The sequence below is a fragment of the Anopheles funestus genome, chromosome 2RL (assembly GCF_943734845.2).
Source record: "Anopheles funestus chromosome 2RL, idAnoFuneDA-416_04, whole genome shotgun sequence".
In the NCBI taxonomy this organism is placed as follows: domain Eukaryota; kingdom Metazoa; phylum Arthropoda; class Insecta; order Diptera; family Culicidae; genus Anopheles; species Anopheles funestus.
This window is the reverse complement of record NC_064598.1, coordinates 59,209,793-59,236,222: the sequence shown is the minus strand read 5'-3', so window position 1 is coordinate 59,236,222 and position 26,430 is coordinate 59,209,793. Positions and strand designations below refer to the sequence as shown.

The following is a 26,430-nucleotide window of genomic DNA, read 5'->3' as shown; positions in this document are numbered from 1 at the left end:
ACACAACATTTCTGTAGCTGCAACCAGCGAGAGTTGGTGTAAAGGTTGCTGTAAAAGCTTTCGGAAAAGCACTACAAGCACTGTCGTTCGTATTGACCGTGCGCGTCCCACAATGATTTGTCACAAACGTCAAAAGGAAGAATTATCAAAACAATACTTTTTTCGGCAGCTCGCACATTTCCTCGATTGTACTTTTCGTGTTTTCATATTTACCAAACGAGCTCACAAAACAAAGCACTATGAGCGACGATTACTTGAATAAACCACTTTCGTTCGGCTCACCTCCGCAATCAGGTATTTATTAGCATTCCAAACTTCGATCGGCAAATTACGCAACATGATTTTACACCACGATGTGTTCCTTTCTGTCAACAGGAATTGCTGCAAGTCCTCAGCTGCAACCTTTGTCGCCGTATCTAAACTACGATGCACGTTACCTTCAAGCGCAACCCGAATTTATTTTTCCCGAAGGAGCTTCCAAACAGCGAGGCAGATTCGAGCTTGCTTTCTCACAGATTGGCTCCTCGGCAATGATAGGTGCCTGTATTGGTGGTGCTGGAGGACTGTACAATGGTATCAATGCAACGCGGCTAGCTAAACAGACTGGAAAATTACGCCGAACACAGTAAGCATTATGAATGTGTAGAAGCGTCCCATCCCAGAAATTAATACCTAAGTTTATTACAGATTGTTAAATCACGTCATGAAGCAAGGTGCTGCGACGGCCAATACGTTTGGCACGATAGCGGTAATGTATTCGGCTTTTGGTGTCGTGCTGCAATACGCTCGCGGTGAAGATGATGAAATCAACACAATCGCGGCTGGTGGTGCCACCGGTTTACTGTACAAATCCACAGCCGGACTACGGAAATGTGCAATCGGTGGAGGAATTGGATTGGCCCTATCGTCCTTGTACGTGGTTTGGTGTATGGCTGGTGGTGGCTCAAAAAAGCTGAGCGATCTTAAGTCGCAGTACTTGTAATGAAACCAACAGAACAGTTATAGAATCTACTGTTAATTTGTAAAACATCCTTAACGTAACAACTGTTCCGGAAATGGTTCAGTGCGGTGTGCAGTCAAATGTTGGAAACATATGAGAGAAAGTGTGGTTCAACTACGAGCATTCAACTAACTGTGTATTACTATAGGCTCAATTAGGTAGTAGACCAATCTCGAAATGTTGGGACATCGCGTAACTCCAGTGTCGCTGCATAAAGCGAAAACATAACCAGTTAATAAACTTATAAGTTTGGAGCTACAAGAAGATTTTATTCCTCTTGATTTGTTATCCTTCTAACGGACTCCATAATGAAATGTTGTTTTGTTACTATTATTTCGTCCCGTTAATTTCTTAATATAATTATTCACAATCCTTATGACGGTTTCAGAGAAAATTAAAGCCTAAAGCTAGTCAGAGGGTGCAATTGGAGCATTACGTTATTTTAATTAGTGACCAAATTAATTATCTTATGTATTCAACGAAGTTCTTAGTTACTCATCATTCCAAATTTAGCATTTATATTTACATATTTAATAAAAATGCTCATTCTATTTGGCCAATTCTTCGCCCGCTATTTCAATGCATATTTAAAAAAGACATAAAAAAACTTGACAGTGTAATTCCGACAGTGGGTGTAACCACTAGCTAAGCGACGCTTGTAAACGTCAAATGCTTGGCTTGCTGTTTACGTTTCATTGTGTTTTTATTTGCAGCTCCTCAGATTATTTATAAAATCTAATTGGAATTTGGTAAACAACCGTGTAAGTACAGTGCACTCTGTTGAACAGAGCCATTAAAGGTGCAAAGTTAACCACAAAGTGCACCAGCCTGTTCTGGATGCCCATCAATTGAGTTAGCCACACAGAAAGTGGAAAGTGGCCAGATGGAAAGCTTTCGGACCAATTCGTATGGTTCCCACGCCCAGTTTTGCCATTTGTGACTGATGACTGATGAAGTATCACATGGATTAAACAGGTTTTTTTTGCAACTTTCTTGTTCTTTTCGTAGACGCCGTTAAGCATGAATCAATATCGAAGCGAAAAACATCTTGCGTATCTGTATCCGATTATCGCAACGTTATCTTTCGTGTGTTGCATATCGACAACCGTAGCATGGCAGCACTGGCGTTATGTTTTGGACACTTGTGTTGAAACGAACTGCGGATGCATTTTACATGGCCGGTCAACACCAACACACTTCACTGGGGGACATGTCGCGTACTGCCACTGGGCGGCCTATGGACTAGTGTTACCCATTATATTCTGCTTTATTTTTGGAATATTTCACGTCTTCCGGGTGTGCTTTGGACGCCGACGACGTTACCCTGAGACAGCCACCGTTAGGCAAAGGTACGTATATATTCGTATTGATTTTGAGGGAGTGGAGTAAGGTCCGAGACGATTCGTAAATGTGGAAATTTTAACTCAATTGCACACCTCGCTCTAGGCGTAGAATCTTGGCTGGAGTGTGCTATTCATACCCATAGTCATCCAAGTGTACACTAGAAGAGGTATCTTTCCGTTTATTTGATTTATGATAGTACAATCATGAATATCGAATCGTTTGGGGTTGTCTAGACGGGAACAGTACAATAAAAGATATTCATATTCATCGATGCCCCCAAACTGTATTCCTCGTAGATCCGGAGACTTAATTGTAATGACTACGAAGACCGATGTGGAAGAAGACGACATAAATCCATACTATTGGATACCGGCCAGCGTTATTGGAAGCTTGATGGCCGCGCTGACACTCGTACATGCCGCAATGTATTTGGATGGATTCTTGAACACCTGCAAGCAGCAACGCAACGAACTAATCAAGTATATGCAGGCCAACGGTAGTTTGGTGCCAATCATTCAAAGCCGCATCTCGTGCTCGTCTGTGTTTGATTTTATGGATTATTTGCATCAAGACGTTGCATTCGATAGACGCCGCGAAGGAAGAATCAATACGGCGGCTGCACTGATCATTGGCTTAGTTTGTTCATGGGTTTGTGTTGGGCTATGGATTTGGACGGTAGTAATTAACGCAAGACGAGCGCGTGCCAGCAAAAACATGCGAATTTAATCCGGAATCAAGTACAGTGCGTAAAAACTTTGATCCATTTTGATCCAATAGTATTAGACATCGTTTTCATAATACCCGGTTATATATGCCATTGATACCGAATGTGCCTGCATTTTAAATCGATGTAATGTTTACAAATTTTACATTTTTACATATTTTACCCAGCACAAATAGTTAGAATTGACATCACGAAGCAACAGAACGACATCAGTTGAATCATTTTTCATATACATGTCTTAATTACATCTAAACGTATACCTTTTTAAATAAACCATATTTTTGGGCTTAAAACATCTTTCGTATTTTGTTTTAGATCGTCTGGACAATATAGCGGAATTTTCAGTGTATGAGTTGGGACTTGTGTTGGTCGTTCGTTCAACTGTTCATTCGGTATTTTTAGTAAATAGTCCAGTTGCAAATGTAGTTCTGTGTAGTTACAACAGCCAAAGCCCTCAAATCACTTCAGTCCGATACTAAGGTATGTATACTATATTCAGTCATGAAGGTTCATTGTCTATAGAAACGATCAGCATAACTATATGTGTTGAATGAATGGATAGACCTTTCAATTAACTTTCTCTCTTTTTATTACAAAAAGTGTTAAGCACTACAAAATAATACCACCTGTGTCGTCCATGCATACAGGCACAACGGATAACATTTGCAGAATGTTTTGTGTTCGATTCGAATTATTCAATTAAAGCCATTCGTGATGACCGCGGCTCGTCTCACAGTGGAGGTATCAAACAAGACCGTCAAATATGACAATTCGTTTTCTTTGTCAATAAAATTGATTCCAAAACTCTCTAATTTGGCCGTAAGCGCACATGCGAAAACAAAGCTTGAAAAAGCGGTAAATAGTGTTTTAAACACATCTAAAAACCAATTCTTGCATTTCGCGCACTGTGAAGATGGATCCAGAATTGAAAAAGGTATGCCAACAATAGTTTCTTGATGTTAATTTTATGTTTCTCTATACATTTGTTTGGCGGCTCCCACATCCATTTTTAGGCATTTACTGAAATGCAGGTGAACAAGATCGATTCTACTAAGAAGATTCGCCTGCTTCACATGAAAACGGATAGTTTGAAGCTTTCTAAGCAGCGTATCGAAGTAACGAATCGACACATCTCCAACCTTGATCCTGCTACCAGAGTGTATGCATCCGTTGGTCGTATGTACGTGTTGAACGATGTGCCAACGTTGACCGAACAGCTAAAAACGAACCAAGCTTCTTACGAAGAAATGATAGCACAGTGTGAGAAGAACAAAGACTTCTTGATTAAAAATCTCAAGGATCAAGAAGAAAGTCTTCGCGAGCTGGTACAACAGAAGAAGGCGGAGACGACCGAAACGAATGGGAAGCCAGCGGAATAATTGTACGGAGTTATAATTTAACCTCAACGAACAATAAATTAATAATCAAATCAACAGCCTTTATTTAAAATATCATCTAAATCGAAATTCGCGTACGAACAAAATTCATTCCCGAGATTGCGTTCATGCTCTGGTCGGAATTGGCACAAACTAACCCCAAGATGTTCCTTTGCCCATTCTTGCACTACGGCCCCAGAGCATAGAATAACTTTTGCATTTTGTTTCGTGATTTTTGTCACGATTGCTCCTATCTTTTCGATACACTCTTCGGACAAGAACGGTGGGTCAGCGATAATCAAATCGAATTGATCGGCATATGCGTCCATGTACTCCGGGTCGAAAGCCTTGTTGTAGTCATACTGTTGAAAATTATCTCCATACGACGCGAATCGCTCATCAAATTCAAATAGCATAGCTAGAATGAAGCGTTAGTTAGTTATTCCATCCGCTTTGCACGTATCAGTAGCCTTACCTTGTTTATTTTCATTAACCACGTGCTTAAACGCAGATGGTGCCGACAATAGCGCTACTCGAAATGTGTCTGAACCACTTTGTTCTTGTAATTTTCTTACGATAAATGCAAGCTTTTGTTTCGTCTCTTCATTATACCAAAACTGGCTCAGTTGCTGTAAGGAATAGGTATGGAATATTAAACAGATGGTGGAAACAATCACAAAATATATCATTTGCCATACCCAATTTTCTTCAAAACATCCTTCTGGCTCAGCTCCAGTTTTTTCAGACCGCTCTTTCAATTCCTTCTCTTGTAAAAACTGCTGCAAGATGAGCATTGTATCTGCCGGTAAAACGTAGGCCTCATCATCGCTCATTTCTTCGCCAGGAACAGAAGACGATTCCGAATTCAGGAGAGCCATGTTGTGGGCAAATTTTGTAAACATAAATAATTAAAAATAAACGTATCTCGCACTGTGCAGAAGAGGTAAAAGGCTGCACAATATTGAACGATTTGACAATAGTCCGCTACGAACAGACAGTTCATATCATGCCAAAGTTGCATTGTTTAGAGTTCCGTTACCTTTGGCCAATTTTATATTCTCTTCAACATTTCATTAAAACTTAAATGGATAATTTCGCAACGTTGTTTGAAAAATATAAAACCAAAAAGGGTAAACATGACAAGCAGAAAACGAACTTGACGCAACCCTGCGCTTGTCCAACGGGCGATGACAGTATGTTGCTTACTATTCGCTCAAACGTCAAACACAGCTAAAGCGAAACGAAAGTGCGTGGAATTTGATTGGATCTCATTTTGATAATTCAGTCTAATTTTTATTTAGCAAGGAACCTGACCCGAAGCAAGCAAGTGATCCGTTTGTTGCATTTCTTTTGGAACCATTCTACAGTGAAGGTAATGTTCGTACGTACGCAAGGAAATCGGTATCTTGAGTAGTGTGTTGTGCTGAGACAGCAATTACTGGCTTTGCGAATCGATTGATTGCTCAGGGTGTGCGTTCACACAGGTGAAATCGTGTGTAGTAGAAGGGTTAATGTGGCTGAAAAGGGGGCACGGGGACAAGCTACCCCGTTAAAGTGGATTCCCTATTAACACATTTCCCATCATCTTGATGAACGAACAGCAATGTTCACATGGCGTATCCTAATTGCAGTTCGCTTCCACCTTCGCGTACCTGGGTGATTGGTACAGCGAGACGCAAACAAAACTTTCGAAATACGCGATAGTGTTTAAGGTGGGGTAGGGAAGGCGGTCAATGATGTATACATGTGTGTTCAGACCGTTCATTAGCTTTTTATACGCATATAAAATATTCAAATCATCACAAACCCAACGTTGCGCTCTGTCTTTTGGCGGACAAGATTCGATATGAATTCTTTTCGACTTTCTTTCCGATGTGAGATAGGTACATATGTTTTATTTTTAGCAACACTATCGTGCTGCGTATATCAAGTGTTTTGCGAGAACATTACAATTCGAGAAAGGTGCAGCGATACACGTCCAATAATTATCATGACGGTTGAAACGCGCTCGTTGTCTATATGTTACTGGGCAGCTACCTAGTCCTAGTGACTGGCACAGTCAGAGGGACCGCCCATTAGTTTATCAGTTTATCTATCATTTTATCTTTAATCGCATACTAGCAGGCGGCGGAATAAACACGATTTCATGTTTTATGACGATCAACGTAATAGTAGGAGGCCTTTGTTTCAATGGCTTGCTTTGCTCTCCGTTTGCAATAACTACGCGGATGCTCATTCAATTGCAACAGTGTAACGGCAACTTTCTTTTTTCTCTGCTTTTCATTTCGTTTTCTGTATTTTAGGAATTAGTTTTCGCTAGGTTTAAGCAAAGTAAAATGCAGCCAATTATTAAATTTCTACTCCAATTCATCTCACATCGTGGTAGAAAACGTGGTGTCGTAGGAATTGATGATTATCGCAAAACCATTTTTTTCATGCTCGTAGATAAATCTCGGTGAATTGAGGTTCACCTTGATTAAATTCCATCCACCCTTTTTTTTGGTTTGTTTGTTACATTACATCATGTGAATGGATGCGAATGATGATAGTAAACCAAAAAGGCGCCGTTGCTTCGAAACGTACGGCTCAATAGTGATCGGTATAACGTGCTGATAATAGTGATAAACACAAAATTGAACACCTTCAATAGCGAACGAGTTACCGCTTATCAGCGACGAGTTTCGTTCGTACCGTCCAGATAGCTTAGCCAGCTTTAATGTATATTTCATGGTCGATGTTTTTTTTGCTAAACCTTAAAGACACTCGCTAAGTAAACATTCGTCTTTCCCTTAACCCACATTGCAGGATGAGCGATCAACAGCGAGATCAACAGTCGCAGCAGCAACAGAGGCAAACTGGTTTTGTCGCACTGAAAGAGCATGTTTTGGCAAACAAACTGGAAACGACGCAATGGGTGTCCCGCGTGCTAACCATCTACTTTGCGCTAGGATACGTTTTACCCTTCCTCTACGGGTAAGTGCTATGGATATCATTACATCTCGTCAAATCGTACATGCGCTCGCTGGATGGCGCGTACACCTTCTCCTTCCCTAACTCTCCGATGATCACCTCACGCGTGGCGAAGTAAAATCCGAGTGTTTAATGGGAGGATGGACAAAAAAATCAAACCTCCCCACCTGCTTTCGCGTCCAAAGCACTTATGTTATGTGAATAACTTGGCGTGCGTTTGAGCAAGCAAAGATGCATGCAACACAACAAAAAGTGCAACACCGGTGGCACAAGGGACTGCTCAGGATCATCTGAACGATTTGCGCGTTTTCACATCACAACACACTGAATGCTCAGCATTTAGGCCTCGCACCAACCCACACTTACATGGCGGCCAGCGTGTGATGACGAGCTACATATATCGGCTTACGTAATGAAATGTCCAAGACAAGAAAAAAAAATCATACTGCGAAGTTACGAGTTCCAGCGCTTGCTGCTAGTTGATTTCCCCACGAGGTGTGTAGGGTGAAAGAAAGAGCATGTTGCTGCAATGAACCTCTTGATATAAGCTAAGTCTACAGGTTGTACTACAGCTAATTATAACAGTTACGTATGATATGAAGTAAAATTAGTGTACAAACTATTGTTATCAATTTACGCTCTGATTCCTTCGAATATTAATTTAACAATGTTCCGCAAATACGAGTTAGTTGGAACACACAAACACTTTTGATGATTCGTGTTGATACATTTCATTGCTAAGTTGAATGCAATCCAGCAGAGAAGATCGAGGTCAAACAAATGTATGATTTGATCAATTCCGCACGTCATGGCGGTTCTGTGTTTCCTAATAACTGCTTTAGGCAAATTAGTAAATGATCTTACATATAATGTATATTAAACCCTATACTAAAACTCCCATTCTTCTCTTACAGTAACTCTGTAAATGCATACTACAAAGTGCTGATGGCAAATGCGGCCACCAGTGCCATACGGTTACACCAACGTCTACCTCCATTTAAACTTTCCCGTGCCTATCTACAGCAAACAATGCTAGAGGATTCGTTCCACTATCTATTGTTTTCCTTAATATTCCTGTACGTGTACCCTATGTTGGTGATAATCTTGCCGGTCGTACTTTTCTCCGTGCTGCATTCCACGAGCTATTCCTTGACCCTGCTTGATGTAAGTTAGTTGTTACCCTTTTTGTGCCATACACATTGATCTTAACGTGTTCCATTTTTCTTGCTGCAGACACTGGGACAGAACTCATGGTGGGGTGCACGTTTACTGATTTCGGTAGTTGAATTCCAAACGCGCAACATTCTAAGATTTGCGGCGTTCTGTGAAATTATCATTATGCCACTGACGGTATTGCTTGTGTTTTTGTAAGTATAGCCATGTTTAGCAAACTAATACGATCTGTGGTAAGGGTGATTTTGATTACTACTTAATTTTTCAGAGGCAAAGCCGGCATCATGACGCCGTTGGTGTACTTCCAATTTTTGGTAATGCGCTACTCGTCCCGCCGCAATCCATACACACGAAACGTGTTCTACGAGTTGCGATTAGTTGCGGAAAACTTTGCCAACGGCACGGGCACACCACCGGTACTGCGTAAAGCTCTACATGCTGCGATCGGTTTCATCAGCCGATTAGCACCACCTACACCGGTACCGCCGCAACAGCAGCAGCAATAGTAGGAACAAAGTACGCCTAAACATTTTATGTTGTTTTGCACATACCACCACCCGCGCATATACATGAGCACGCACGCATAGTGAACATCATACTGGTAGCAGGCCCACTTGGATGGATTGCCGTTCTTTTTTAAACGATGGACGCAGATCTACGCTTTCCTACATGTGCAACGATCGGTAGTGTGCACTGGAGGTTTGTTTTGCTGCGCCGAAAACAATAAACAAAATTCTAAAGAGGGGGGTTTTCACTTTCACGCGAGGCCGCATTCTGCCACATTCGATCAAATATCAATGGTATCAGTTGCGGGCTTCAGAAGCAATCATCTACATCCGTTACATGTAGCTCCATTTGAATTGTGTTTTTCTATCTTCATTTTATGTTCCCCATACCTTACAATATGTTTGTATACAATCAAAGGCCGTTTGTTGATTACTATATTTTTAGGGTGAATGAATGCGTAAATATTACGGAAATGGAAATAAACATTGTCACAAAATGAGGTCAACTGTTTTGTTACTTTCATTTTGTATCGATAAAAACGGGTAAGATAAGAGATTTTGCCGCTATTTAGCTGATTTTAAAAATAGAAGATGACTGTTAAAAAGCCACAAATAAAAATAATCAACAATAATTAATGATTTGGAAAAAGGAACCGTAAACCTTTATACAAAAACATATAAAAAAAGGTCTGCATGGTACTGGAGCTTTCGTTAGTTTTATCTAACAAACCGAATCAGGTTATTCACCAAGCTACTTTCATTACTTCACTAACCTTCTGTATTGAGTTCTGCAATAATCTATGTGGTGTAAGAGGTTTACTGACTTCTATGTTTGAAATTAAGCGCGATTTTCACATTTTCTCAAGGTGTCCATCACACATTGTGTTTCAATTTAAACTCTTTATTCTGATATGTGGAACAAATTAGACATTTATGAGTTTTCACTACATCTAAACCTACCTAGTGCTGGTGCCAGACGAAACACTGTGACTAGAGGCATGACTTTATCAATATCAATTTATAGTTGGATCGGTGCTTGCCTTAAACGACGATTATTTAGTTCCATATTTCTTACAATTAGTTGAACGGACATAATAAGGAATGAGATTACTTTTTCGCACATGAATTAGTGCTTGTGCTTTGGTTAGTTTGGTTGTCATTGGCTAACGCATATGACCTTACTTATTAGCGGAAACTCAGTCTCATAAGTTTAAATTATTCGTACTGAAACTATACTGCCACATAACGAGTTAATACTTTCTGACTAGCTTTGGAGAGTGTAAGTATTATTTTTTCACATGGAACATTTAGTGCGTTTGAGTAAATTATGGTATTCATATTATGAACTTATTTAATCGATAGCTGCGAAGCAATCCAATCCAGATTTTCGTAGAATCGCGGATCACTCATCTTCAAAGCGGATTTCTTGTAGAGGTAATAATAGATGGGCGAAACTGAAGAAATGATAATCATTATCGATAACAATCGGTTTCACCTTTCGAGTGCTATGTTTCACTTACACAGTCGGTGTATGATGAACAGTGCCGTCAGTGCCTTTGGCCATTGGAATTGATACGGTTCGCTAGAGTGTCCAACTACCTGCCACAGGTGGAGAGCGATGCTGAGGAAAAAGTAGATCATGCTTATAAGCAGTGGGGTACGAAATTTTTCGTACAGCAGATTGGCCATTCCCGCCTGGTAGACGTAGGTCGAATATAGACTGAACACGAACGCCGTGAACGAGAGCATTAAGCAGACATCCTGGGCACTAAACAAACGGGAAAGAAACATTTGTTTACGATGCATTTCATAAATGGGGTTTGCCGTACATGAACAGGAAAATCACTGCCGAATGATGACCACGGGCGAGATACGAAAAACTGTTAATTCCCAAATCCACCATGAGAAAAAGCATTTGAAAGAAAAGAACAGAGGCAAATCGTTTTAGCGATAACTTGAGCATTGTAAAATGCTGTTTTGTAAACTTCTATGTTCGATTTTTCCAACACCAAAACAATACTGAACTGACGTTCGTCGAGTTGACAATTGCTTGAAACGAATATTTCCGGCATTGGCAGGGTAGCCAGCTTTACCAAATCGCAGAAATATAAAAATATCAATTGTGGTTTATTGAACACATTCGTGAAATGAGGAAATGAATATCATGTTAAAACGTCGATTTGCATTAACTGTTACAGCATTGAAGGCCGGATTGAAAATAAAACTACCTTCAAAATAACACAATTTAGGAAAACAAAATAGATTGACAACTGGAAGCGTTTCCGAAGCGTTGCGTTTGGTTTGAGGTTCGCTGTGTTGGCAGCATTGTGCGAGCCCTGTCATTCGTAGGTTCTTTTCTGCACACGTTTTCGAAGAGAAACAAGCAGCTTGTGAAACTAAGCTAGTTGGCGGCCTTTAAAAATGAAGTATTTATCGTTTCGAAACAGCTTGCGATAGCGCATTCGATAGTTTGTGGCTCTAACATGTGTTTTTATTCCGCAGGATCGGACTGTGCGCATTCAGCGGGTTCAAAATTTACCCCGCCAGCGGCAAGACTCTTGTCAAAGCCGATGGAAAGGTGAGTGTGAAGGCAAACCTTCTGTCGTAGGGTGGAAGGTTTCTTTGCTTGTTCAATGTTTTCGATGCATCGTGTTGCTATTGTTGTCTGAACTCGTGCTACTATTGTTTTCAGACGTTCACGTTCCTGAACAAAAAATGTGAGCGTTCGTTCCTGATGAAGCGCAACCCGCGCAAGGTGAAGTGGACGGTGCTGTACCGCCGCAAGCACAAGAAGGGTATTGTGGAGGAAGCCTCCAAAAAGCGCACTCGCCGCACGCAGAAGTTCCAGCGTGCCATCGTCGGTGCGTCGCTTTCGGACATCATGGCGAAGAGAAACATGAAGCCCGAAGTTCGTAAAGCCCAGCGTGAACAGGCAATCAAGTAAGTACGATTGTTTTAGGAACCGACATTAGTTTCGAACGAATATCAGAATATCTCCTATGGACAGAAATCAACAAGTTAGTGGATATCGATGAGCTGACCGAAATCCCTCTTGGTGATTGTTGTGGAAAAGTGCACTAAATAATACGCCGCGTTTTTCATTGTTTTCACAGGGCTGCCAAGGAAGCTAAGAAGGCTAAGCAGACCGACAAGAAGCCGAAAACCGCTCAGCAAAATCCTAAGCAGCAGAAAACAAAGGCTGCCAAGGTCTCGCAGAAGGCTGCACCACGCGTTGGAGGAAAACGATAAGAAATGGAAACATGTTTTCATTTCTGTCGATGTGTTGATTGCGTGTCCCTTGCGTGAAGCTTACACCATCTATGCTCAGTTACGTCGGACAGGTTGAAAATGTAATTTTGGGAGTATGAAATAAGAAAACAGCCACCCGTCGGTTGATGGGGCATGTGAAAAAAAATGGTTTTTTTGGAAGATAAGTTGGCTGGCGTAGATGTAAACGAAAGAACTTTGAAGAGATTGCATGGTTGTTTGGAGTTATAATGTTCTCTATTCAATTCGAGGAAGCACTCCAAAAGGATCCTCTGTGCCGCTACGAATAAACCAATCGTGTCGCCCAGGCGGTACGTTGGGAATCGGAGTTCTTTCATCGCACGAAGAAAATGCAAATTTAGAAATGGATGTAGTGAAGTTTGTATTATGTTAAAAAATTAACGTTTGCACAGCTTCCACACAGAGTTTCACGGTACGTGACACGAAGACGATTATATATACACTTAGATTAGACAAAAAGACAATATTGAGGAATTTAAGACAAGAGGTAGAAATATGTTACCTATCCTTCGAAAATGATAGGTAGGTGTAAACTGAGTGAGTACATGGACACAAGGGTTTTCAGCACCTTTGATGCTACAAACAACCCGGTTAAAGAAAATTTGATCGATAATAGAGAACAAAAGTACTAGAAGGAGGCATTTGTTTTACAGCTCATCCTTTGGTAATGAACCACCAGATCGAAGAAACTGCATCATATCCTGGGCAGTGCGTTTACCTTCGTAGTTTTTCTGGAATTGTCCATTGGTGAAAAACTTCAGCGTCGGATAGCCTCGTATTTGGAATTGTTCGGCAAATTTCGTGTGCACCGTACAGTCTAGAGCAGCTACCTTAGCGGGCACCTTTTCATTGGCCAACAGTTTGGCCACCTTCGCAAAGTCGGGCTTCATGTGCTTACAATGGCCACACCACGGGGCATAGAACATAATTAGTAGGTTTGGTTCCTGTTTGGTTACTTCTTCAAAGTTTGCATCCGTTAGAATAAGTATCTCATCAGAGCCAGGAAAATCTCCGAACGGTTCAGCTACTTTATCAGTCTTCGTAGGGGCAGCGTCGGGATCCTTAAGGTAGGCAATAAAATCAGTCTCCGTCCGGCCACCGTTATACTCGCGCACGGTTTTAAGGTAGCTGAAGTACTTAATCGTAGGATATCCGCGCACTTCGAATGTTGAACAAACGGCACTGTGGCGGGTACAGTCGATTGCTGCCAGTTCGGTCTTAGGGTCATCTTTGAAATGTTCTGCCGCCCGAGCAAACTCCGGTTTCGCTCGCTTACAATGGCCGCACCCTGTAAATTAGGATTAGGCAGGTAAAATTATATCGTTTCGAAATACGCCGTTGAATACTTACATGGCGCATAGAACATCACAAGCACATGCTTCTTTTTCTTCAGAAATGGTTTGAACGATTCCTCATTCAAATGGACCACCTCAGAAGGTTCATCTTCCCACGGTGCTTCCGGAGCAGGTGGTGGTGGCGGTTCAGTGGGATTCTACAATATGAAAAAAGCACCAGTCGTGTTAAGATATCGTGTAGCAAAAACAGGGACCTTTGTTAGTTTTAATTTTACCTGCATAAATTTTACGATCTTGTCCGCTTCGCGCACATTAACGTCAAATTTAAATTCACCATTGTTAAAGTATTTTACGGTCGGATACCCTTTCACGCCGTACTGGTGGCCAATGGGGGCTTCCTTAGTTGCATCGAGTGCCGCTAAAACACCGGGAATGTTTTTCGCTTTCATGATCTCGGCCGCCTTTTCGTACTCGGGTTTCATCTTCTTGCAATGACCGCACCACGGAGCGTAAAACATTACTAGTACCGATTTTTCATCCTTAAGCGCTGGTTCGAAATTCCCTACGGTCAGGTGTACAATTTCCGATGAGCTCTCCGACGACCAATCCGGTTCCTTTGGTTTCGTTGGAGGAGGGGCGGCAGGGTTTTTCATGAAAGCTACAATTCCTGCTTTGTTGTTTTCTCCCTCGAATGTGTATTTCATGCGACCATTCCTGCGAACGAAACGATAGCATTTAGTCAAAAATACACAGATATGCCCATTGCATCGGTATATGTACTCGTAGTATAGCAGCGTGGGAAACCCGGTAATGTTGTACTGTTTGCGAATGATAGAATTTTCCGGGCGATTCACATCAATCGCTGCTAGCACGTATCGTCCTTTCAGTTCCGTCGCAGCAGCTGAAAACTCTGGCTTGAGCGTCTTGCAAAATCCGCACCACGGAGCGTAAAACATTACCAGTGTTGGTCTTACTTCTTTTTTCAAAAATTTACCCAAAGTCTGAAAAATAAATTACTCATTACGACGCATTACTACACTAGTAAAACTACGATAATCGAAAAACCTACCACGGCATCAGGAACGTGCATCACATCGATACCGATTGGATCCTCTTCCCAGGGCAGATCACCCGTAGGATCGCGCATAAAGTTGACCATGCTCGTTGCCGTGAGCTGGCGATCGTAATCTTTGTGGAAATCGCCGTCCTTAAAATGTTTCAATGCGAAAGGCGCGGGTGTGGCTTTAAGTTTTTTGCAAATTTTCTTCACCTCGGAATTGTTGCAATCAAGCAACACCATCGTGCCTTGACCTTTTACGGTTTGGGCAGCCTCCTTAAACGACGCCAGTACTGCATTGTTTTCCTTCATCCCGGCCACGAACAGTATCAGTACGTTTGTTTTTGTGCGAAATAGTTTCTTCAGTTCTTTCATGTCGGCTATGTTGTCGATGACGGGGCTTTTTTGCGTTTTGGAATGGACTAAGCAAATGCCAATAGTGGCTATCTGGAATTGTTAGCAAAGCAATTAATGAATAATTTCCTTACATGGTGGGCGATACCGTAGGCGTCATCGGTGCTCGCTCACGGACACACGAATTTTCGGCTCGATAGTTTTGAACTTACTATAAAAAAGTAAACAGACAGCTTCATGATGAAGACGGTGTCTTTTCAGCTAAACTAAACAAACAAGCCAACAACTCCCGTGCTTATCAGCCAAACCTTAACCTAGTGAAACACTTTGCCTGATAAAATACCACATAGCCGGTTTTGCTTTTGTTGCTCGTTGTAAACGTCAACGGGCGCCATCTTTGTACGAGAACGTCAAACTTTGCCTGGAAGTATTTGACAACAGTACGACAGCTGACTTCAAGCGAATGAAGCGAAGCAGTGCGTGTGTGTTGGTACCTAGTTTTGTTTTGGAATCATCGTCCATATTTTTCACTCGTTGTCTATTTTTAATGAAACATAAACATCTAATTGCTCGTCTGTGCATATTGATCTTTACTTTTGTTGCTGTGCTAGATCATTTCGTGTAGCTATTGAATGTGTAAAATAGTTTAAAAGCATTTGAATTTGAGTTAGCTAGCGCTTAGTGGCTTTCTTTGTTTTGCAAATCGAATGAAGGTTATTGTGAAGTGAAAACATTTCGAGAGTGAGTTTGGTGCGCGATTGTGATTTGTTTCGAGTTTGTTTTGCCTTTATCATACAGCGTATAAATTGCTTCAGTGTGAGGAATCCGCTTGTTGGCAAAGTAAATGATCTACGTTTTACGAATTATATAAAAGCTTCCTGCATGAATGGGCAGAAATGAATGAATCATAAGTAATGTTGTTTTCTCCTTTATGCCGTGTAAGTGTATGCATAATAGGATTGCTAGTGCTCTTCTCATAAGCGTATGGCGTTGCATGAATCATATACCACATAAATTCTGTTCCATCTGCGAGTTTATGCATGATCAACAGCAAGTGTGGAAGCCGAGATCAGAAGACAACAATGGATCCGACGCAGATCACGGCGCTGGCAAAGCTTTTGAAGGAAAGCGGTGATAAAGTGCTGAACTCACAGTTCAAACTATCTCTATCAGGTAGGGTTAAACGATTCCATTCGATCGAATTGATAAGACCGATCGATTGATCATGCTGCAAGCGTGTAAGCGATCGGCGTTGGAGTTTTTGGTTTCTTACGAACCCTTCTTTCATTATCTTCACAGGATCATTGCTTCGCGCATTGAACGATTCGTTTAGTTTGATTGTGGATAAAAATGAAACGTTTCCGCCCCAGAACTTTCAAGTGGTGAAACCGAACAATGCGAAATCGGACGTATTTCGCGATTTGCAGTTCGTTTACGATTTCGTCCAGAAAACTGTCATTCTCAGCCTGAACCAATTCGTCAATGATGACCCGTATGAGTTTGCGGTGGATATTAGTAAGTTTCGTAACTTACGCACGCTCGAGGTGCAGAAGATACCCATCAATCAAATAGTTGGGTTATACTATTTGAAAAACCAGCTGCAGGATCTGACTTGCATGAGAAGCATTTCGGACACAATCGATTTACTGTTTGGCTGTGGCGGTGACAAAGCGCCCGATAGCAACCCATGGCGCTCGCTAAAAAGTTTAAACTTGGCCTACAATATGCTGGACTGCGTGGGCTGTTCGCTGGAACGCGCACCGTGGCTTGAGGTGTTGAATCTGAGCCATAACCAACTTGTTAATGTGTTCGCTTTACGAAGTCTTCCAAATTTGCGAGTGGTGAATCTTAGCTACAATCGTCTCAATAAAATCCCTGCCTTTCACGTCGATGCAATGCGGAAGATGAAAGTTTTACTGCTATCGAACAACTTTCTGGAAGATCTGGAAGGCTTGGCTTGTCTGTCGTGCTGTTTGAATGATCTGGACCTGTCCGGGAACTTTATCGTAGATCACGGTGCGTTACTACCGCTTAGCACGCTGGTTGCTCTGCGCAGTGTAAATCTGCTGGAGAATCCGCTTGCTTGTCATCCGAAGCACCGTCAGGCAACAGCACGGTATCTTAATAAAGCTACGTCCGGGAATAAGTTTATATTGGACAACGCGCCACTTTCTCGGTACGAAAAGACGCTGACGGGTAACTACGACAGCTACAAGGCAATATTGGTCCCAAATGCAGTGACAGGCTCGAATTTGAATCTAAGTGGACGAAACACACCAGCATCTAGCACCACTACAATAGCTGCTGGCGATGGAGATTATGAACCTTCCGTAGGGAGCTTTAAAGGAGTCAATGATGAAAGAGGTAGCTTTTTCTTTTGCTGACGAAGAAAGTAAAGATGGAAATTTACCAAAGTTATTATTTTGATTTAAATAGATCAAATGAATCAGTCTGCAGTCAGTCAAAGGAAATTGCGAGTACGACGAGCCGTTATATCGGAGAGCGATAGCGAGGATACGAACGCAAGAAAACATTCTGTAGATGCGAGCAAAGCGATTAACTCTATGCTAACTAACGCAGGTCAGTATCTCGCTACAGGGGCAATATTGAAACGCTATAAGTATAAGTATAACTAACATATAACTAATAAGGAAATGGTTGTGTGTATTTCATATTTTGCAGAAAGCAATCGTGAACATTTGGAGACGAAACGAACGCTGGAAGAACTACGCAGCCAATATGGAAGCGAATGGTTGCAAAGTCAAGCAGGTCACTTGGTTAAGAACGTGATTGGGTTTGATCCGGGCTTGGACAAGGAATACGAAAGTGTAGCACATTATCAGCGAACGAATATGCAACTCAGCAACCAGGTAGCAGCAGCAACTGAAGGCCCTTCAACCGAAACCCATAAACAAGATCAATGTGTTGGACCAGAACGTACCAGTACTCCTGTTGGTGATGAACATGTTCCGTTTCAAATACAAACCTTGAAAGAATCTCCAGTAGAGCAGGATTCTTTATCGGAGACTAGAACTACAATTTCCGACTACAAAAGCGTTGGCGGTAATATTGGTGATACGAAGTATGAATCATTAGATCAGGATACAACAGGCACGAGCACAAAGGGATCGTTAAACTTAACGGATATCTACAGAAATCAAGGAGATATAGATGAAGGTAAATTCAAGTTTGTTTTCACGGTTACGATGTTTTATTTTTGTAATTTAATTTTTAACATTTGCCGCTCTATTGTTCTAGAGTCAGAAATTGAAGATAATGAAGTGTTGTATCATGTTTCCTCGCGTGGGAATGAGTCGAATTTGTCGATCGTAGTTTCGGACAGGAGCATCAAAGAGAAAGACGTAATTGGAAAGTAAGTGTTGTGATGCAAGATACGTGAGATGAATGGTGTATTGTGTTATTAACGTTCCCGTAACTGTTGTCTACCATTTTACAGAACAAAAACACGTTGGGGAATCAAAACGTTAGAAGCATGCGAAAGATCCACTTCGTCACGGATAACATTAACTTTTGACACAATGAAACGTGACAAAAGGGAACGTGTGTACGACATGGACGCACACGATTGTCAGTTGTTGGAGAATCGACTTCGCAATATGCTATCCCAGAGGCCGCTGTCCGAAATGAATCAGCGTTTATACAAATGTGTAGTCTGCGATGCCAAATTTTCACGAGAAGTAAATACCAAGCGTATGTTTGATGGTAAGCTATCCACGTGAAATTGTTTGTTGCGCAATTTGCGTTTGCCTAAAATCCAACTATTTACGTTGCAGATCTACAATGTCCTGAGTGCTTCGGTGGCTATTGTATTGAGATAAAAGAACAGCAGCTGGAGAAGGATGCGGTACTTCCTTCCGGTTCTGGCGCTGGCGAGAATAGCAAAATAGCAATACAACCTGCATCAGGGTCCAATAATGACGTTGCAAGCGCTGTACCCGGACCTTCTGGTACACATATACTGGATCCTGCAATGATGCATAATAGCTCATCGAAAAATAGCCTAGGTACGTATATAGAAATATATATCGAACTTTATGTACATGATTTTGTTGCATTTAATGTCACTGAAACGCTTAACTTAATTGCTCAAAAGTTTGTTTTTGGTTTTGTAGTAGTTTATTATCGATTTAACGGTTTGTGTATTGCATTCTTCTTTCCTAACAACTACTGATAATCCATTTAACAAATAGCTCTTAACGGTCAAAAAATTCTTAACACATCTGTTAGTGCCCACGGCTACTTTTACCTATCTGCAAAATCGATTAAATCAACGACATTTTAATCGCAGTTAAATAAGGTATCTAATGTTTTGTTTGTTTTGTTTTTATTTTTTTAATTGCACGACTTGATGAACAACTTTCAACACTAAAACAAATGGAATTTGGTTGAAATTAACAACTGTAACAATACTTCTTTCTGTGCGCTGTTCAATTATACTGACCGAATTTTGAATGCGGTGTTTGTGCTTGTGTGTATGCAACACTCTAGTGCATCCGGAAATATGGAAATCACCGGTGAAAAATGATCAAAGTAAGCACACGATTAATGATACTTCATCACTTCATGTTTGAACGATTTTTTGGGAATTTCGGAACGTAAAGAATTGTGGAACACATTGGACTCGTTCATTTTACTATATTTATCCTATCATCTGTCGACAAAACATTGTACTATCAAACTGCAATGCATCTCAAACACATGTATTACGAATACAGAGCAAATACACACAATAATATTTTAGTGAAATGGGTCCACGGGTAAAATTATAGTACAAGTAATGATTACTATTTTTTGACGTCGAATAGTAATATTTAAATTGTTATTGAGTTGTACGTAGATTTTTAATAGCATTCATAGTAGTAGGTTGGAAATGAACGAAATGAAAATGATAAGAAAAATTGTCTTTTCCCAACTTTAAACCAAAATTAAAGATAAATTACTATGCTTTCATTTGTTCAGAATCCGGTGAATCATTCAATGATTCTTCATCTGTTTCGCGAATATCGCAACCGGGAAGCTCCTGCGATTCGAATCAAAGCGTTGCAGGCAGTACCAACTCCGAGCGAGATCGAGATGCCGATTTGCTTGGCAACGAGAGTGATATAGAAGTTTTGAGTAACCCTAGTCAGAGCAGCATTGAGGTGTTGGATCGAGGGTGAGTACTACATAAATGCTGCATTCCAACAAAAATACAAGTTACTCTAAACGATATGATTTGCTTTCATCCCAGGTATCATCCCAGTAGAAAAGCTTCCGAAGAACGCCGTATTGCTGGTCTCGAAACAATAAACGATTGTAGTGTGGACTCAATAAGGCAAAATTCTATGATGAGTGGTAATTTGGAGCATGCAGATGTGAGTGCCGGTATAAAAACTAAGCTGGATGAAAGTTTAGACGACACTTTAAAGCAAACATTTGGCAATATTGCCAAAGAGAGTGTCAAAGAAGACACATCGATGGCAAAAAGTGCTAACGTATCGAAACAGCATGCATCTCACGCAACCAAAAAGGCGTTCCTTACGAACGTAAACTTGACAGAAAGTTCTAGTTCCGGCTCGGTAACGGATAGTGTGTGTACGGCTTACGAATCCAGCCAAGGAATAACATCAGACGGATCGGCATTGAAACACGTCGTAAAGGAATCCGCTTTGCCAGAGCAAACTCAACCGCAAGATCACTCAATGGATGATCGTAAAGAGTTGAATGAAAATGTACCGCCGCCAACTAGTACATCAAAGGCGGATAGTTCCGTGCTTACCACCGTACTTGGGGGCTTGTTTCAGTCTACTAATATGCTCATGGCAAAGAATCCGAAAGGAAAATCGGATGACAATTTGCTGAAAAAGTTTTACGAACCAATACGCTACAGCTACAACGATTTTGCCAACGTCGATCATCGGTTAAAGCTGTATCTGTATCAGAACTTGTTTGGGGATGTTCAAGAATCACTGAAATGGCTGGTATCGTGTGTGATTTTTGACGATAATCGTGTCGAGGAGTGGCCTTCTGGGTTCGATGGATTGTTCATCATGTCGACAACAAAGTTCTACATAATGAAGAAAGTGGCAGCAGAAAAGTAAAACCGTGTTGCGCCGTAAGATGTTTTGCATATGTTTAATGGCATTTTTTCGTTACTTTCGGCTTTTTACACAGCGATGATCCCTCTACATGGTTAAAGAAGCACCTTTCCGGGACCATTGATTGCGTTGGAATAGCTCAATCACTGCCATGGAAGATTGGAATAAAATTTATTATAAGTGCGATTGGGGGAGTACACGTCATACTTCAGGATATTCTTCGTACGGATAAGTTGATGTTGTTTTTTAACGGTATGTTACAGTTGCAATCCGTTTGTCACACTTTTCCAATATAAAATCGATGTTTTTTGTTTACTTTTAGAAAACCCTCTACCCCAGTATTGTACCGTTGATTACCAACCTTCGGATCTTTTGAACGGAAAGTTGAAGAAGGCAGCGAAGGGTGAGCAAGTGAAAATGGTAATGGTAATAAACTTTTGTGATGTACTATTGCATGATGAACTGGAAAGCGTGCAGTTGTCGACGCTGATAGTAACAGAAAACCATCTGATGTTAACATCAGACATCAGATGGCTTAACGAAAGCTCGGCCTATCCTGTGGAGCCCAAATTCGCTCAACTCATGACAAACATTGTCGAGCTGGAGGATGTGAACGAGCTATCGTGCCGACTGAATTATATGGACGAGCAGGAGGACAAGTATGAAACGTGGCGTCTTGATTTTGCTACAGCAACGGCGAAAGAAAGCACCGTCAGTACCATTTGCCATCTGTGGGAAAATATTTTCGGTGTGCCTTTGGTTAGTGAAGTGACGGCCGCAGGTGACAATGCCAATAGTAAGAATGACAAAAACTACGGCAATATGAAGAACAACAGGAACAGTGTCAACAATAGTAGTAATATTCGCTAAGTATGTTTATTATAGTTTATTGATTGTACGTGAGTTGATGGAATAGTTATTGACGGTATGATGAGGTTAATAAAATAAAAGTGATATTAGCAATACAACAAATCAATCGTTTCTGGAAATTCTTTCAATATCTACTTTTGCAATAGATCAATTGTTTTTTTCTTTAAAATAAAAAAAAATATAATGAGATGACATTGAAAGTATATCGATTAAAGCTAGAAAGCGAAAAATAAAAACTACAGTACTTAAAAACTTTACATTATTTATATTTGTATATGTTTTATACAATAATCTCAATACAAAAAAAAACTTCAGTAAGCTGTTCCGATCCCTAGACGCGTTGTAGATATTTTTATTTTTATTGTTATTAGAACTTTGGAGGGGCCTGGTGGTGATAAATGGCGCCGGTTCCACACGACAGGATCGGGTATCAAATCCCATCCGGACCGTCTCCCCGAAGCAAGGTCTGACTATCCGGCTACGTGGCTAAAATAAGTCTTGCTAAGTCTTTTAGAAATATAGTACTTAACCTAAGTAGCGGCAAGGGAGAAGGTATCACGAAAACAAGAGCGGAACTTGGGAAATGGAGATACCAAAATCAAAGTCAATTGATTTGCACATTACTTTCCAATATTTTCTTTTTAATTTTTATTGTTTTTACGATTCCTTTTTCACTATTATTTTAATATTCATAATTATTGAATTACTTCCATGTTCACAACTGTTTTCGCACTTATTTCCGAAAAAGTAAATATAAATGTAAATATGCAATAAGTTTTTTTAATACCTAACTAGATTAAATACGACTCTGGCAACATTAGGGAAACATTTAATGCAATCATACCTTTGTCCGATTTTTTTTGTTAAATAAACCAACAATTCATTTGCCGGTGTTAACCCAAGCTTACCGTATGCTGTTTTGTTTATAATTTATAAAAAAATAGTTGTTTGTGCTCAACAACAAAAACAACAATGCATTTCACTCTACAAATCATTTTTAATGTTTGTATATTTATAAACAAAAAAAAATCCCTATATTATGGTATATGTATATGTATTATAATATAATATGTATTATAGTGTATATGAAATACCAGGCACCTCCATGTCAACGATTGAAAAGTACCAGGTACCTCCATGTAAGATGACAATACTTTGCTGAATCGCTTAAAGTTTTTTTTTTAAACTTTCATGATTTTAATGATAAATAATGAAATTTGTCTTATATATTGAATCCAAAATAATTGTACGATTTTACCACAACGAAAATCCCACACGAAAGGCTTAGAAGTTTGTCGAAATGAAAAGTGAATGATTACCTAGCCGGAAATTGCAATCCCTAGCCTTCTGCTAGGGTATCGCTGGTAGTGATCAGGGCTGTATGTAGCTAGCGGCATCATTCAACGCGTAACGTGTCCCACTAAAACGCGTGCAGTCCAAACCATTCGCTGGCTACTGGTCGAACGCAAACGTGTCACCCTTCTGGCCACTTTCCTCGAAAGGCTTGTTTCAGCAAAATGTATCACTGGTTCAAATTACCGTTCGAGATTGTGTGCTACCCAGTTTGATTGGTGATGCCATGTTCAACGAGAAATGGAACTGCAGGAATTCGCCATGCGATTTCTAACCGGAAGTAGCATGTTTCAAATCTACATATGATTGGAACAACGGGTTGCATGGTAGGTTGAAGTTGAAGTAGAATGAGGTCCGATAACGGTATTTGAAATCAATACTGTCTCTAATCACTTTCGTTGCAGAGCATTTTTCATCTGAACATGGTATACCGAAGCATAAGATAATTAATTATCAACCATCTTAATACATGTAACTGTAATTTTTTAAACGTACATATGTTTTATGTTAACACATTTTTATGAAGCATTCTCCAAAATTTTAGGTCTATATGAAAAGCTTCTATTTTTACCAGTCACATCACTGTTCATAAAAATAAAGCAAAGACTGTTGATTAGATTTAAAATAGTTATTAAAACTTGACTATAACCGACGGGATGTGGATAACGCTGTAAGGCATTATCACTAAAAGGTGTGCATAAGTGCAGTTCCTGACTAAGTCACCGGTTGTTTCCGGTAAGCTGAACTGCCGAAGGGAAATGAGAAGATGTGTTATTTAGTCGCAGCTTCTCGGTGTATGTAAACTGAAGGCAGACCAAATGATCCGAGTGGTACACGATCATGACCCGAAAAATGGAGCACTGTAACAGGAAGGGAATGACGGAACCAGGGCCAGAGTTACACAGAGATCCGTACCAAGTAGTCAGTTACCTTGAATTTAGTCTAAGCACCCAAGTACAGCACATGTGCTAGCTGCCGGCAATGGTGCAGCAATGTCACATTGGCCTCATCGTCAGCGCAGGAAGCGCTCGAGCATAATAAAATAATAAATAGCATCGTTCACAGACAGGAGGATTTGGTTTCGTTTCGGACCGTGATGAAAGGCATAGGACTCCCTAAAGTGTTGTATACCAGACGACCACAAGGTAATGGTGGTAGTTTGTGGCCAGTGTGTTCCTATGAAAGTAACACGAATCATTGGAGAGGGCGAGCACTACTGTTAGCTTGTAGGAATGAAAAAGTGTGAAATGAATCCCAGCATTGTGTCAGACATATGGAAAATACTGGCAATTAAATATAACATGAGTTAAGCAAACCCAATAAGCTAAGACAATTCATGGCATGAGGATTATCTGCCACCTGAGAGGTATAAACTTTGATTAGACGTCACGGGTAGATGTTTTTATGGAGAGGCGTCAAGATAGCTTTTCAAACTGTTGCACAAAACCTAGTTGAAAGCTTATGTTTGATATGATGTCTGTATTATTTTCACTGTTTAAATATATTTAAAAGACGATAGCTACTTGCAATGTAAATGGAAAAACAAACAAAAAATCATAATTTAGAACATAACATTTCACATGCATAAAAAGATATTTTGTATCAGCATTCAAATGGATATTAGTTTGCCTATTTTAACATAATTAAGGATCTACGGCTTTGCGCAAAATTGTAATCAAAAGTTTGCATTTCTTTCTTGGAGCCTGTCGGAGACCGCGGGCTAATGGTAGTAGTGATTGGTCATGACAGGGTAATTATTTCCTTTTTGAGGTTTCACCTTACCATGCTCATTGTATGACCTTTGCGAAACGATCACAATACTAGATGGCACGCCTGAGGACACTTGTATCTCATTTATAGAATGCCGCTGGGTGTAAGCAACAAATAAGTTCCGATCAGATGTACCCAACTGCCTTTGATTTGGTAAAAGCAATAACTGAACGAATCAAAATATGGCGTAATTGTGACAATTGTTCTTTTCCATTAAATTATAAAGATTTTTTTGAATGAGCCAAATTCCAAGCCCAATTTTAATCAATTCCATAAACTATTCGTTTCCACAGCTTGCGTTCCCAGAGGATAAAATACGTTTGTGTACAACAAGATGTGCATTACATGTTAACGTGTACCTATGGCGTGTAAAGCATAAACTGCATAAACTGTGCATAAAGATGTTCGCATTATGAACTTTTCATGTTTCGTGAAGAAAGTGTTTTTATTATGGCTGTTTTTACAATGTCCCCACCGTTACAAACATCCTTAGGTTGTAAGATGCATGTGAAGCGTATACACACTTTCTAGAATCTAACAAAACCAACAAACAAACAAAAAATCCATTCATTGAACTGACCTCATTCTCAAAACGTGAACCAAAGACATGCATATTTATAAATTTTTATGGCAAAAAAAATTACTTGTATTTAGTGAAAAGGCTTATTGCGTATGTAATCAACTGAGAGAATTACCAGAAGATGTTTAATACTTCTTGCGTAGGAATAGTGCAACTCATTCAGCGTTACTCCTTAAATGCGTAACGCATAAATTGACAACTAATAAAACTGATGAAAACTAAACTAAACTCTCCGAAATTAATTCTAGAGCAGTCCGATAATGTGTTAAAAATTATGATGATTTTTGAAGTAAATTTTAATTGGTTTGGCTTTTAGCCTGGTTTCGAGAAAGTTCCCTAAACGAAATTACATTTAGATTTAGGATCAATCTAGTTCTTATTTATTTAACGTTATGAAATAGTTATTATCTTAAAATGTTCAAAGTGACCTTCTAAAGTCAAATGAGGATATATTAAATGATATATTAATTTGTCGTATTATAGTTTAAGAATATCAAAGCTCTTTTACAATATAACTGCAGTTGAACCAAGCTATGTAAAAAAATCCAATTTGTATGTGTTTAGTGTTTAATAAGAAAAACCCGTTAGAAGAAATTGCCCGAACGAAACTAATGGCCAAATATACGAATGTCATCACTCTTCTAAAGTAAGTGTAAGATAAAGCAACATAAA

The 26,430-nt window shown here is 40.1% G+C and overlaps 9 protein-coding genes across 12 annotated transcripts; 6 read left to right on the top strand and 3 right to left on the bottom strand.

Moving 5' to 3' along the window:
* The first annotated feature begins 112 nt into the window (after window positions 1–112).
* Window positions 113–1,264, top strand: LOC125764197 (mitochondrial import inner membrane translocase subunit Tim23). The gene is made up of 3 exons (XM_049428159.1): window positions 113–294; window positions 376–625; window positions 688–1,264. The coding sequence occupies exons 1-3, from the start codon at window positions 240–242 to the stop codon at window positions 980–982; spliced, it is 600 nt and encodes a 199-aa protein (XP_049284116.1). The 5' UTR covers window positions 113–239; the 3' UTR covers window positions 983–1,264.
* A 342-nt stretch (window positions 1,265–1,606) lies between these two features.
* LOC125764193 (uncharacterized) lies at window positions 1,607–3,359 on the top strand. Its single transcript, XM_049428154.1, has 3 exons — window positions 1,607–1,761; window positions 2,009–2,349; window positions 2,641–3,359. The coding sequence occupies exons 2-3, from the start codon at window positions 2,021–2,023 to the stop codon at window positions 3,068–3,070; spliced, it is 759 nt and encodes a 252-aa protein (XP_049284111.1). The 5' UTR covers window positions 1,607–1,761; window positions 2,009–2,020; the 3' UTR covers window positions 3,071–3,359.
* A 476-nt stretch (window positions 3,360–3,835) lies between these two features.
* On the top strand, window positions 3,836–4,501 carry LOC125764200 (prefoldin subunit 1). The gene is made up of 2 exons (XM_049428163.1): window positions 3,836–4,002; window positions 4,082–4,501. Exons 1-2 carry the CDS (start codon window positions 3,982–3,984, stop codon window positions 4,445–4,447), a joined length of 387 nt encoding a protein of 128 aa, XP_049284120.1. The 5' UTR covers window positions 3,836–3,981; the 3' UTR covers window positions 4,448–4,501.
* Window positions 4,486–5,580, bottom strand: LOC125764194 (protein-lysine N-methyltransferase CG9154). The gene is made up of 3 exons (XM_049428155.1): window positions 5,143–5,580; window positions 4,920–5,073; window positions 4,486–4,862 (listed from the first exon to the last, which is right to left on the bottom strand). Exons 1-3 carry the CDS (start codon window positions 5,344–5,346, stop codon window positions 4,498–4,500), a joined length of 723 nt encoding a protein of 240 aa, XP_049284112.1. The 5' UTR covers window positions 5,347–5,580; the 3' UTR covers window positions 4,486–4,497.
* An 81-nt stretch (window positions 5,581–5,661) lies between these two features.
* Window positions 5,662–9,594, top strand: LOC125764192 (Krueppel homolog 2). 2 transcript variants are annotated; one of them, XM_049428153.1, is made up of 5 exons: window positions 5,662–5,816; window positions 7,250–7,417; window positions 8,329–8,578; window positions 8,648–8,781; window positions 8,856–9,594. In XM_049428153.1, exons 2-5 carry the CDS (start codon window positions 7,251–7,253, stop codon window positions 9,091–9,093), a joined length of 789 nt encoding a protein of 262 aa, XP_049284110.1. In that variant the 5' UTR covers window positions 5,662–5,816; window position 7,250; the 3' UTR covers window positions 9,094–9,594. The 2 variants fall into 2 exon arrangements, with proteins under 2 accessions (XP_049284110.1, XP_049284109.1); XM_049428152.1 differs by lacking the exon at window positions 5,662–5,816 and adding an exon at window positions 5,870–7,162.
* A 122-nt stretch (window positions 9,595–9,716) lies between these two features.
* LOC125764198 (transmembrane protein 138) lies at window positions 9,717–11,146 on the bottom strand. The gene is made up of 3 exons (XM_049428160.1): window positions 10,923–11,146; window positions 10,614–10,861; window positions 9,717–10,547 (listed from the first exon to the last, which is right to left on the bottom strand). Exons 1-3 carry the CDS (start codon window positions 11,054–11,056, stop codon window positions 10,441–10,443), a joined length of 489 nt encoding a protein of 162 aa, XP_049284117.1. The 5' UTR covers window positions 11,057–11,146; the 3' UTR covers window positions 9,717–10,440.
* Window positions 11,147–11,387: 241 nt separating this feature from the next.
* LOC125764199 (60S ribosomal protein L24) lies at window positions 11,388–13,018 on the top strand. Its single transcript, XM_049428162.1, has 4 exons — window positions 11,388–11,519; window positions 11,596–11,671; window positions 11,786–12,033; window positions 12,207–13,018. Exons 1-4 carry the CDS (start codon window positions 11,515–11,517, stop codon window positions 12,340–12,342), a joined length of 465 nt encoding a protein of 154 aa, XP_049284119.1. The 5' UTR covers window positions 11,388–11,514; the 3' UTR covers window positions 12,343–13,018.
* Window positions 12,718–15,497, bottom strand: LOC125764190 (protein disulfide-isomerase A5). Its single transcript, XM_049428150.1, has 6 exons — window positions 15,300–15,497; window positions 14,746–15,180; window positions 14,457–14,677; window positions 13,952–14,390; window positions 13,732–13,873; window positions 12,718–13,669 (listed from the first exon to the last, which is right to left on the bottom strand). The coding sequence occupies exons 1-6, from the start codon at window positions 15,324–15,326 to the stop codon at window positions 13,029–13,031; spliced, it is 1,905 nt and encodes a 634-aa protein (XP_049284107.1). The 5' UTR covers window positions 15,327–15,497; the 3' UTR covers window positions 12,718–13,028.
* A 55-nt stretch (window positions 15,498–15,552) lies between these two features.
* Window positions 15,553–22,157, top strand: LOC125764189 (serine/threonine-protein kinase 11-interacting protein). 3 transcript variants are annotated; one of them, XM_049428146.1, is made up of 13 exons: window positions 15,553–15,927; window positions 16,031–16,260; window positions 16,387–17,451; window positions 17,524–17,667; window positions 17,770–18,264; window positions 18,346–18,460; window positions 18,545–18,810; window positions 18,882–19,112; window positions 19,597–19,638; window positions 20,068–20,263; window positions 20,339–21,184; window positions 21,262–21,437; window positions 21,508–22,157. In XM_049428146.1, the coding sequence occupies exons 2-13, from the start codon at window positions 16,128–16,130 to the stop codon at window positions 22,053–22,055; spliced, it is 4,257 nt and encodes a 1,418-aa protein (XP_049284103.1). In that variant the 5' UTR covers window positions 15,553–15,927; window positions 16,031–16,127; the 3' UTR covers window positions 22,056–22,157. The 3 variants fall into 3 exon arrangements, with proteins under 3 accessions (XP_049284103.1, XP_049284104.1, XP_049284105.1); XM_049428147.1 differs by having other exon boundaries at window positions 16,000–16,260; XM_049428148.1 differs by lacking the exon at window positions 19,597–19,638 and having other exon boundaries at window positions 15,554–16,260.
* The last annotated feature ends 4,273 nt before the right edge of the window (window positions 22,158–26,430 follow it).